General features: G+C 41.8%; 1 protein-coding gene across 2 annotated transcripts; it reads right to left on the reverse strand.

The window, feature by feature from the left end:
• Positions 1 to 1,270: 1,270 nt before the first annotated feature.
• On the reverse strand, positions 1,271 to 12,023 carry LOC144729705 (dimethyladenosine transferase 2, mitochondrial-like). 2 transcript variants are annotated; one of them, XM_078610143.1, is made up of 9 exons: positions 11,540 to 12,023; positions 8,884 to 9,135; positions 7,844 to 7,935; positions 6,557 to 6,707; positions 6,008 to 6,156; positions 4,486 to 4,572; positions 3,929 to 3,994; positions 3,369 to 3,517; positions 1,271 to 2,824 (listed from the first exon to the last, which is right to left on the reverse strand). In XM_078610143.1, the coding sequence occupies exons 1-9, from the start codon at positions 11,652 to 11,654 to the stop codon at positions 2,647 to 2,649; spliced, it is 1,239 nt and encodes a 412-aa protein (XP_078466269.1). In that variant the 5' UTR covers positions 11,655 to 12,023; the 3' UTR covers positions 1,271 to 2,646. The 2 variants fall into 2 exon arrangements, with proteins under 2 accessions (XP_078466269.1, XP_078466268.1); XM_078610142.1 differs by having other exon boundaries at positions 3,369 to 3,520; positions 11,540 to 12,005.
• Between the last annotated feature and the right edge of the window lie 1,106 nt (positions 12,024 to 13,129).

The raw sequence follows: 13,129 nt of genomic DNA on the forward strand, positions 1-13,129 counted from the left end.
ATATATTTTTGATAAATTGCTTACCATTGTTACTTATGTTCTATACAACGATGAAAATGACTGTTATATGACGTATTGTTGTATGGTACAACATCGTAACGTCTGCTGTGCCTCCAATACTTCAGACTGACTCAGACTGAAGTATTGGAGACTGACTCTGTATGAAGTATGACCAAATAATCCTCACGAACCACCTGGTGTAGAGAATACTCATTCAGTAACGGATTGTCAGACTGCTGAAAATGTACTCAAAATACAAATACCGTACAGCAATACGCATTTCTGTGGTTAATATTCGGATATTTGGGCCATGATATATATTCCCACAACCGAGGCCAAACAACCAATTAATATTGACACGCTGATGCAAGACTAGTAATGAAAATATTATGGTGTTATTAAATATGCCAAAATTTACCCAGTTTTGTTTGAGATGTTTATTCATCAGCTGTGAAACTATGTATACCCTAAATGTTGACACAAAGTGGATTTCAGATTTCCAAAAGTAGATTTTCCAAGTTCAGTTAATATGTAGTGTCACATAGCTACAAAAATAGCATCTTCAAAAACACAATTTTGTTTAAAACATTGCAATGCCAATTGAACGGAGAGTTAATTATTCACATGGTACTACGACCCACATCGCAAAGGGGTTCCCTTACAGCAATACTGGCAATTCACCAGCACAAATTTTACTGAGACAGTGTCAAAACCAATGCAGTTTGCGTGTCTTGAGTTAATGCTACGGAGCTGTAAGACCTTTGCAATGCGGAGAGATGGATAAAGAGACTGATTATTTTGAAAACAATCTATAAACGTAAGTTGTCTTCCTTAAGGGTATGACAAAATCACCTGGGCCTTGCACGCAATCTCACGGCTGCAATGGAAAACCACCATGCAAAACATGTTAGCAGAATGCATTCCTACATCATGGGCAGCAGAGGACATTGCAAAGGCCACTGTAATCATGTGCACTTCAGATTAGCACGGATGCCTACGTACAGTGCGAAATAAATTCAACAAACATATGCAATTTTTGTACTTCAATGCCTCCAGGTCTATTATGCTTCTCACGGTCACAAACACGCACCCAATTAAACTTGTATTGTTAAAACATCCATATGGTGTAAGGTGGCCTTTACGTAGCAGTGGAGTGACAAAGAGCTGTACATGTAATGCCGTGTATAACCGCAAAAACACTCAACATACTGAACTTAATCTGAAAGCTCACGAAGCCACACAAATCACCATCACATGTTTATGCACCATATAAAAAAGCACGAGATTATGCTTTATTCCCACACATGGTAAAACAATCACAAAAATGCTGTTTCTTGCAAAAAGCAAACGCTTGCTCGACATTACAAAGGCATTAAGCAACCGTGCAGCAATCCTTCATCACAATTGCAGGTCACAACCTTTCAACCAGTGGCAAAGTTTATGATGAATATTGTAAAAATTAGCTATTATAGCATAGCTCAGTATTCAACGATCTAAATAATAGCATTGCAGTACATAGTTGATTAAGGATGAAAATCTGTTTAACAGACGTGTCATTATCCACCCAAAAATTGCCAGCGATTCAAACTTAACACAACCGTCATTTATTTATTTAGAACCAGCTAAGTACCTGCTGGAATACAATATATTCTCTGTTATCAAGACCTGGATGATTATCCCACTGATATAATATTTTAGTTGCATTTGTCACATGACAATGGCAAAAAAGCATACATTTACAAATTCCATACTCCTTTTATTGGCCACGTAACAGCAGGTAGCATACACTTTCAATGCTGCACAAATTTACTGCACATCTGTGGGATTCAATCCTATGAAAGCAGTTTTATTTTTGAGCATGCACTACACCCTGCAATAGTACAGCCACATTGACGATTACAATACTTTGTTTAATTCATAGCAATTTCTTACACTGGGTATTTTCTGGTTAACACCATTGCGATCGAGTCATGGTTTGTAAATGTTGAAAAAAAGACAATAAAGCCTCAGCAAATTTTAAAATACACTATTTTACAGCCACAACTTTAATATAACATTCACAAACCTAGACTGAATAATGGTATCTAACATCTGGTAAACAGATACATGTTTAACATGACACAATACAACCCATAATAATGAGTTGTGAACCATGAACATAGTATGCCTTATTTGTCCAGCAAAATATAATCGCCCACCGTTTTGTGCAGCACTGAGGACCTGGCAAAGGTATGAAGATGACCATCTTTTCAAGTTCCCATTCATAACATCAGTGGTACAGTTCAGCATGTGCAATTTATTCTATTTCTAGTAATTTATCGAAGCATTCTTGAAGTTGATTTGTCGACATGGCAGAGAAAACCCTGTATTCATTGGTTTTTAACTGCTACATTTTCACTGTCCATTTCCTGCGGACGAGTTCCTTTTTACAATGTAGATCCTTTTGCGAGCACACTGCTCTATCAAAAGGAGCTTCGCACAATACTCCGGAAAAAAATCCACACTTGTAGGGATACCAAGTGTTCCATCTTAATCACTTGGGAAAGTTCCTGCAAACGTCATTTTAGACGTTCTCTTCCATCTGACTGGGATTCTCCGAATTTCCAATGACATTGCGGAGACGTCGGTGGTTTCAGCACACAGCCATTAATAGATCACTTTGTCCATGCTTTCCGTGTAAAGCCAGCTGGAGCGGAAGCCCTCCGATAGCTCAATAATTTCAAAAAGTCGCAGATAGTCTCTGGGCGACACTGCGCCCGAGGTCGCTTCTGGTGACAGCCCAAGTTGTGCCATGACAAGTGCACCACTCCCGGGATTCCAGAGGCTGGAGAGAAGCACACGCATCCATCCACACGTGCAAGTTAGAAATGTTCATGACACCGTAAACTATACACTTTTTAAAGCTTGTAATGAAACCTTTATTATGATACAGAATGATTAATTTTTCCAAAAACCTATATTAAAGGCTTCAAATACAACAGATATGACAATAATTAAAGTTACAAGCAATGTAACCATCAAAAGAGATTACCAATAGTTGTTTGCATTACATATACAGGCATACATGAAGCAGTATGTCCACATAGGCTGCAATGAGTTAATAGGGCTCGTATTGTAGTTCTGCCAGGAAAGGCATGGAAACCATTTGATCAATATGGCTCTTGTTCAAGAGAGCAAGTCCCTAATAGCAACACAAGTGTTTTATATTGGATTATTTTTAAATATCCGTTATCATGCCCTCACCCCCCATTACAGACAGATGGACAGATTTATGCATTAACATTTTCAACCCGAGTTGGAAAACATGAATTAAATTGACAATATAGGTCTCCTCCGACATCTGCAAATATCTCAAAGGTGCCTCTCACTTGAGTATATCCTCGAGTTTTTTCCTGCGCCGAGAGAGGCAGTGATTTATCATGGCCATGAACCGGTCCATGCTGTGGTAGTTAAGGACACTGGTGATTTCACGCCTTGGGTTCAGCTGCATGAGGCATAGCTTTTCTCCAGCCTGGACCTGCTAAGTCAGATGAAGAGTTGCATGTTTTAGCATACGACTACACAAGTTTTTTTGCGGTTGTTCTGTATAGTCCCGATGTGCTTTCGGGTTGTATAACATGTTGCTCGGCACGATGTCTGACATTTCTCTCTACATGCTGGGAGCTTTGTAAATGAAAGACTAAACTCAGTTCCTGAAGCACACAGCATGTAGAGTAAGATTTCAAACATCAACCCCAAAACCACATCAGAGAGCTAAATTGGCAATTGAGTTATAGAAATACGCATGTGTTGCAATATTAATAAATGCTCAAAATTTTAATGCAAACTGGAAGATTAACTTTCAATGCCGTACCCTCGCTTACAACTAAAACACAGTGTGTAATTGTAATAGGTGGCACAACATGAAGCACATGTATCTTTCACTTACATGATTTGAAAAAAAGTCCGTTTTCAGGGCTTTATTTGAACATGTCACCACTGAAGTCAAAGACTCCTGAAATCGAACATAGGCTCATAAAATAACTTTCCACGACATACGGTTTATTGTGCATTATTCCACAACTTTTCGGTTGACATGTAAATAAAGTTAATATTTAGCATGTAAAAAAAATAAACAAGCTGAAAAATCACTGATGCAATACGGACATGATTTGAAACCACATGCATACGCAAGTTAAGCATTACTCACGTTGTACATACGTTGGTGCAGTCAGTAAATATTTAGTTTTCACATATTGAGATTTATACAAAAGGCAACACCTGAAACTACTACACGGGCTGGACATGTCATCGAATGGTGTTTACACATTCTTTAGAATAATTGAAATGCTAGTAATTGACTAGTAATGATCACAGTAACCTGTTTCTTTCCTGCAGGGCATCCAATTCACCAAAATTTGTAATGAACTTCACTGAACATTAAAGCATGAAAAGATGTAAAGTTTAAAGTTCCAAGGATATGAAAGCACAATAGAAACAGCTCACCTGGTAAATCACTGTAATGTCACTCATTATCTGCCACAATATGCTGAGTGAACTGTAATTCTTGCCGCCAGGAGACGATCTGATTTTCTGTACAAAAAAATACACCATTAACTTGATACCTCTGCACACCAACAATACATTTGAGGTATTTACCATAAAAAAATGTTCGCACGTATTCCATTATGTACAGTGAATCCCTGTTTAACACGCATTTGCATCACGCGTTTTCGCTTTAGTGCGTTTTTTTAAACAGTTTTCCGCTTAACGTGCACCGTGCCCACTATAATGCAATCCTAGCGTGTGACGGACTACTTTTATGAGCGGCATGGGTGTTCACAGCGTTGTTCGGTGATGCCGGGAGCTGGTACTGACTGTACTGATGCGCGCTGTGGTACACAATGTGCCGCCTTCCTCTGCCTCACTCTTTGTTCCACATCTTTGTGTGCGTAGCGTCATTTCACCAATTGTGAACTATCGCTGTCGCTCTCTCTCATCTTGTTCACTCGCCATATCTCTCTCACACATACTTTATATTTAAATAAATGACCGTCACAAATATCATTTTTTATAGAACTACTATATAAACACAACACATTTACAAAGAAAGATGTAAAACAGTGTACTGTCAAATGAAAACGATCTTAAAATTACAGGCTGGAACTGCACCCCCCCGCCTTTACCCATGATTCCTTATGGGATAATTACTCGCGCTGAACGCGAATTTGTTTTATGCGGCAAATTACAGAAACCTCAACCCCCGCGTCAAGCGGGGACTTGCTGTCCTGGGACGTGGTCACTTAAAACTGCATTGTATTCAAATATGCAAAACATCGATATGGATTTTTTTGTGCCACGCAATGTTTTTCTGTGGTAATTACCACACCAGTTATATTTTTTAAATATCTCTCAAATTCACTCCAATTAAATTGGCACTAACAAACAACACACATGCCTGCCATATGTTAAGTTTGTTATTATCAAGGAGTGCAAGCCAAAGGTCAGTCTCCCTGCTCATACGAGCATGAAGGCAATTCCACATTCCCATGAAAGGCACTGGGCTCTCACCACAAGACAACCACGGTTATGACTCTACAGTGTAGTCATAATAATAATAGGGTTTTTTTTTCTGGCAACAAAACTGAAACCTTTTTACAAAGGAGGTCTAATGATGTAGATGCTTACCCCGAGCCCTAATTACTTTCATAGTGCATTGTCTTTAAGCTGTACGCCTTTTGGCGTCATCTGGTCGAGCACCAATTGAGACGAGGCTCAAAAGAAAGCTGTCTCTGGTGTGGACCAATCAGTTTCAAGGACAATGCATATATTATCAGTGTGTTTTTTGTTTGAATTTTGATTGCAAGTATTGTGGTTAATGCAGACATGAATCCTTGTAAAAAGGTTTCAGTTTTGTTGCCAGAAAAAAGGGGAAAAACCCTATTATTATATTTTGGTACTAGCAAAGGAGGTATAATGAGTGTAGTCATAGATCATACGGTTGGCTGGCAGTGGCTGTGCATCCTACCTGCAATTCTCTCTCGCTTATGAACAAGTTGAGCTCCACTCTTCCAAAGCGAAAGACCGAGATTCCCTGAAAGGCGGCATAGATGAGCCTCCAAAGGATGGTACGAGGGTTCCTCAATGGCAGAATGCCCACCAGACGAATGGGAATCTCTGTGGAGAGCAGGCATTGTGATCAGCATGATATGGCACATACAGAAATCATGAACAATTTTTCCTAAGCTGTGGCATATAAATATTCGAAGACTTGAGAGAAAAGGTTGGAATCACTTTTAAAACGTTTGTGTTGTAGTGCTATTTGTTATATCAAAAATAATGTAACTTATCAAAAACCACCTCAATGAATTTCAACACTTTTGGGAGGGTCCTGTATTGGGATGTTTGGCAAGCTCTTTTTAAAGAGGTGTTTTTAATCTTGTAGGCAACAGGAGCACCCGGAGACAACCCACACAATTCCAGGTGCTAACACTCAAACGTTTGTGAATACAGTTAACAAACCTACTGGCTGTACTGTCATACACTGTCCACATGCAACGCCACCAACTTGGCTTACCATCATTCCAAGAGCACTCTTTAAGGCCCAGCTGGACCTGCAGCTGCTTGGAGCTCATGAAGGGTGGCCGCAACAGCCCATCATGGGTGTCCAGCTTGAAGACATCGCAGTGAAAGAGGTTCATGCGCCCTTCCGCACTTTCCTCCAATTCCTGGAATAAAAAAAACATATTTCGGCTGTCAAAAACACCACGAAGCAGCAACACGCTTTCAATAAAATACAGGACAAAGTTCTATTTTTAACCTGAGGCGCTGTGATTGTTTTCCCACTGGACAGGTCGAGTCCAACTGCAAATCAGCAGGTGCTGTGTGCATCCACTGCTGAACAATGCTGCCGCAATGCTTGTTATGCCAAAAACGGCACAGCATTATATTGTGGGGCTTTGGAAGAGATAAATACCATTTCAAATGGACCAAATCTCACGGAAATATTTCAGTAGTTTGATTAAAAAACGCCTGTCACTGCTGATGCAACACTGAATGTCGAAACAGGTTTAGTTTGCTTAGATTGAACCAATGCGGCTGAAATTATGAACTCTAAAAAGGCATTGTAGTTGACAGGAAGTGTAAAAAACACTTATTTTTCATGTGGATGGACAAATTTATAAAGATATGTCTGCTTATTTATTTTGTTGCTTATATGATCCGCAACATTAAAGTAATATGGAACATTTATAATTCAGGTAAGCATAAAAAATGTACCGTCGTGTAATGTTTCGTGTTGTTTTCACAAACATCACATGCTTTAGTTTGAGTGCTTTTAAATAGTTCAAGTTTACAAAACAAATTGCCTGGGGTTACCAGATATTATACAACAACCGCCATTCGCCACTAAGTGCCGGTGACGTCACCGCGGCGCTTGTGCCAGGCTATGTACATATATTGAGTAGCCAGGAGGGGGCGATACAGCATCGCAATAATATATATTTTACGCAACATTGACCCAGGAACACCTGAGTCTCGAGACTCTTTTAGGAGGGTCCGACTAAGTTTGTTGTCGGGGCGATGATTGCTGTGTTTTTCCAATAGATCATCGAACGTGAATCAGCCCTTGTAACGTGTCTTGTTAAAGCCCATTTGCCAGTTTCAAAGATGTAATTTACCTGTGGATGTTCTCTGTCCAAGTGTTCCTCTTTCAATGTAATTCCAAGAGATACCATTAATACAGATCACAAAAGTAGCAATTCGCCCGCATTTGTTTGTTTTATTAGAAATCTGATTCCATTACACATAAGGCTGAATCTACAATGCGGAAACAGCTTTGTGGATCTCATGTTAAAAGGCTCACCTGCAAGGGAGGAAGAAACAACTTGTCCCGTTCCAGTACCACCACTCGATTGGCTCCAGAATTAAGGAGTGCTCTTGTTAAAATTCCAGGCCCTGAAATTTTTTATAGAAGCAGATATTTTTTAGTTAACGCTTCAGACAGCTTAAAATTTAAAATCACATTCCCCAAGCAATTTATCGTCTTCGGACTTGCCCACCAGCAAACTTGATGAGTATGACCAATATTGCCATGAACTTAATACATTTACGTGCAACATTTTAAATGTAAAAAAGAGCTGTTGCTAGAATAAAAAGCGCAAAGTTGTTTGAAAGCCTAAATGCCAAAATATTTATGATACAAACTCATTCCACAGCACATATACATACTTATGTGTGTAATGGAATCAGTTTAACTTTCAAGTTGTATTAAAACTGCTTTCAGTTTCTACAATAACTTACAGGCCAGTTTAACATGCAGGCTTTCGTGACCAATATTACCCTTAAGAGTTTTTTTTTGCGTTAGATCGTGTCAATATGAATGTGTCGTTAAACCCGTTCACCCGACACAGCCAAACCTTAATAATTGACTTTGTCGGGTGGTGGCGGGTTTAACGACGCATTTATATTTACGTGATCGAACCCAAAAAACTCCTATTGTAAACTTACAGGCCTTTTGTCAATCCACTCCTGGACAAAGACATTCCAATTTCATGTCAGTCACGGAGGTTGTTTCACCCGATACCTCTGCACACTGATCAGTGTCGGTTGGTGCAAGAGAAGTGACGTATACGACCAGTTTATATATCGTTCACCACTGATGTTAGCCATGGCCGGAAATAAAATTCGGTCACAACAGTCAAATTCCAGTGCTCAAACCATTGCATTACCACTCCCCACAATGACATTAAGCATTTAAAATAGGGCCAGCGGTGAAAAATCCACTTCCATGGTAGTGGCAGGTCTCTCCACAGGACAACCACTATAACATACTTTTCTCCAAAAGCAATGAGCTAGAGCCTTATCCCTTTTCCCTGGTGCTGTTGTTGTTGCCGGGGAACCGACCTGCAGAGCAATCAAACACGACGGCCTCGTCACCCTCGTTGATCTGCAGGGCTTCAGTGATAGAGTGGGCCACGCGCGGCTCCGTGATGAAGCAGCGCCTGGTATTCAGGTCGCCCACTTGGTTCACCACCTCCTGCAGCTCGCTGCCATCCGGGTAGGAGAGGCGCGAGTGTGACGTGCCGCGCAGACCTTCCACGTACCACATGGGAAGCGAGCCTGTCACCGCCGACAACGGCCTTAACTTTCCAGATCCTGTGAGATCGAGAGAGGGGTTTAGTTAGGTGCAAAAGTGCTTAGACTCAGCCCTGTGTGTGGTGTATAAGGCCAAAAAACAATGAGTACCCAGACAGAGTTATGACCCCAAAGAAGCCAGACATGGGGAGAATTATAATTCCAATGTTAATTGAAATTACATTTACAATTACATTGTGACTTCAATTCATTATGAATTTTACAAATATACATTTGCAATTGCGCCAAGGTTTGGGAAAAAAACCTCAAGCTGTGTACAGCGTAGTCGTAAAAATGAGAACCACTTTGTGGTAAGCCAAACAAGATAAAGAAATAGATAATGTATTTACAACCATTTAAGCAGGTTATCCCCTTGAACGTATTGGTTTTCTCAGGGTAACCTATCACCTGCCAAATACTCACTCAAGCTTATGATCAAACATTCCAATACAGGCTAAAGAGTTCTCAGACTCGTAATTATATAAATTCAATCATTCAAAAATTGGTTCCTGGCATAAGATTATAGGATTTGCACCACTTGCTTTGGATAATCAAATAAAATTGAGAACCACGCAATAATAATTTGTTGATCGGTACAACTGGCATTTTTACATAATTTACAGAGTCGTTAAACAGTAGTGTAAATGATATAGTCCTATGACAGGGCACATAAAATGTCCAAGTGAAGAATGCTAACGTGAATGGGGCGGGGACATCACCAAGCCAGTGCTTTTTGCGTTTATTGCGAAAGTTCATGGTTCGAATCCAATAGGCCGCCCTGGTCATTACTGCAGTATATAAAAATCAAATATTCGGAGTGGACGTGAGAGGTTCCCCGACGTCATTCGAAATGAGTAGGCCATTGTGTGCCTGTGTCATGGTCAAAATTAGGCAAATTCGAAACATCATCCAAATTTGGTTTACACATGGGAACAATGTCCTCGACGGTGAAACTTCTGCAAACTACGTGAAACGCAACACCTTCATGACTGTACTCGATCGTTACTGTGTTATTAATATCTACAGGAGAGACGGTGACAGCCTGCCTGGTTATCTAATGGCCGCAATGTATTAATTTTATACTGCATTGCAATGTTGGCCTATTTTGAAAGCATACTGCCAGGGCATTAATTTGCCAACAGGCTGTTTTAAGATCTATTTTACTACGAACAGCAACTGTTGGCAGCAAATTGTTACTTAAATATGTATTTAGAATAGGCACGCATCCAGGCCACGTTTATGCTTTACACGAATACACTTTAAAATTAAGATCAGTCATCACACATGCTTTATTCACTGCTGGATGAAGGCCTTCGCTCGTCGTCTCTATCTCTCACGGCCTGAGATGCAAAAATCCATTTCGCTCCTGCACATAAGCAGAACTGGACAATAGTGAAAAAAAAACTCCACAGCTCATCGGATTTCTCCAGTCTAAATAAAGATTCTGATTCTGATCACATCGCTCCCTGCCACTGATGACTATGCCCCCTTATTCAAGTCCGAGATTAAGACCAATTCCCCCTCTGTAGCAGACTTACTTCTCCAATAACACTCACCCCCCCCTATGGTCGCTCTTTCTCCTCTGCTGCTCCTACTGTCTGGCATTCCCCTCCCCCCAAGGCCTCCCTCTGGCCTGTTCACAAGCCCACACTGAGAACACTTTCCCCGCACTTCTTCGTCTTAGTTTCAACAACTCTCGTGGTCGGCCCCTTCTCCTCTGCTGTTTCAAAGGTCTGGACCTTCCTCCTTGCCCGTATTGCTGACTCCCTCTTCCACTTTTAAGTGCAGGCCTTAAATTATGTTTCCCATAGATAACTTTTGTGCTATTACCTCCGATGACCTCCTATTCCCCTAACTCGGTCCCCGTGACCTAGGGAATTGCAGTACCCGTACCCCCTTTCCCGTCGTGTGGTTTCTTGATAGAAAAAGAGACACTTCACCCTAAATGGGGTCCTGCTTGTTATTTACGAAGGACACATGGGGGGCACGGCGTTCAACGAAGACTTTTTCACGTAAAATTAAATGACCCAAAGTCACTCGGAATACGCCCGATCCATCTCGTCAAACCTGAGCCTGGACAGTACTTGCGAGGGTGACCCCCCCAACCATCCAGTATTCCCAGCCGCTAGGCTGTCGGAATAATAGGGCAGCAAACTCAACTTTGCCTCTCTCTATCTCTCTCTCCACCGTATGTTTCTGCTCGATACTCTCCGCATTTAACCAACAATAGGCGTTGTTGACCAGCCAGAAGCGTGGTCAAATAACCTCTACCACTCACGCAGAGGCCCTTCACCGGCCGACTGACACAACACGACTGTACACGGCACATGGTTGATTAGAAACCACCTCTGTCGCAGCCTCGCTGCATCACAACACCAGCGAGAGACATTCCACGTTCCGACGACGAGCAAACACTTTGACTCACCGAATCGCCTGCACGATGAGGCCCTGGGAGTCGGCAGCGGCCGCGCGCAGAAGCCTGGACATCGACACCCAGCAAGCAGCGAGCCCAGAGGCAGGCTGGAGCTCCTCGACAGCATGACGAGCGACAACGACGAGTCACACGCTACAGATTAATTCGCTCCACTCGTTACAGCGACGACGCCGCCGAGCGAGGCCTGTCCGCCCCCAGCGTCCCAGTCAAGGGCATGGCGTCAAGCGAAAGCCACCACCAGCACCACGTGCTTACATCACCACCACCACCGGCGCTCGCTCAATCTCTCACCGCCTCTCCTAATCACCGCGCATGTTTAGCCGCGGTAGTCTGGTAGAGTATAGCTTGATTGTTATGTATCGGAGTTACGTAAAGAAAAGCCACGGTCGCTTCGCTCGCTCGAGTCGATTGTACGGTGGCAAGGCCGCCGTCGTCGTCGCCGCCGCTCTAAACGCAAACGCGAAAAATGAACACCGCCCCACCGCGCGAGTTCCCGTAGCTCGATTTGCTAGATCGCATAGGCGGCCGCGCTGTTCGCGTGGGCGAGGCGTCGCTCAGCGTTGTCGCCAATAGCGGAGTATACCTATGTGCATTATGAGATTCAAACTGATAAACGTGCACTTCGCACAACGAAACTAATAATAAACGCACGCGACTGCTGTGGGTTGAGTTACTGTAGCCTCGATGGTTTAAAACATTCTCTATAATGGAGCTGTTTTTTTTAGTTAATGTTGTTATGAGTACTCTTAGGTTTTTCGGTAAAGTCACGTAGGTAAAAAAATTAATAATAAGAATAAATAATATAAATAAAATAATTAATAATAGAAATTAAATACTTATTTTATAAAATAATTAGTTTATAATTATTTTATTTCTATTATTTATATTATTATTATTATTCTTTTTACCTACGTGACTTTACCGAAAAACCTAAGAGTATGAATCCTTGCAGTCATGAAAGCTTCAAATCTAGAATTGTTATGAGTACCCAATTCCCACGTTTCCCCTCCGTCTTATAATTCGATAGGCGCGTGTGTGTTGTCACTCACTACATTTGTACGGCACAAATCTGCGGAGCGTCTTATATAATACGGCGTTAGTGCCCAAGTTGGCCACTGTACGTATTCTACGTGAGCTGGCATTTAAAAACATTTAATTCGCATCAAGTCTAACGGTGCAAAGTGCAGCTTTCCAACTTCATAGCTGTCAACCCATACGGTTTACCCAGTATTTTTGTACAGGAAAATAGAATTTTCAGGTCCAGACGGCGTACAGATGTTTCAATACGGGCAAAAACATTGTGTTTTGTCTACTTGTGTGTGTTTCTCCCTTGTGATGGGAGATGTATAAGGGACACGGGGTGACCAATAAGGTCTGAATTGGTCTGTAATAAGGGTTGACGGGTGTGAATACGGTGCGATGCTTGCAGTGGATGATGGGGAGGATGGTTATAAGCTGCCAAACGTCCTGGTGTGGCCGTGCCATTCCCCGTGATCTCAGAAAAGCTGTCCCGGTGTCTCCTATGAAGCTTCCCGACTCGCCATGCCCTACAGGCGACGAGCAGTGAGTGACCAGGGCTCT

Source organism: Lampetra planeri, chromosome 33 (genome assembly GCF_965212315.1).
Source record: "Lampetra planeri chromosome 33, kcLamPlan1.2.h2, whole genome shotgun sequence".
In the NCBI taxonomy this organism is placed as follows: Eukaryota; Metazoa; Chordata; class Hyperoartia; order Petromyzontiformes; family Petromyzontidae; genus Lampetra; species Lampetra planeri.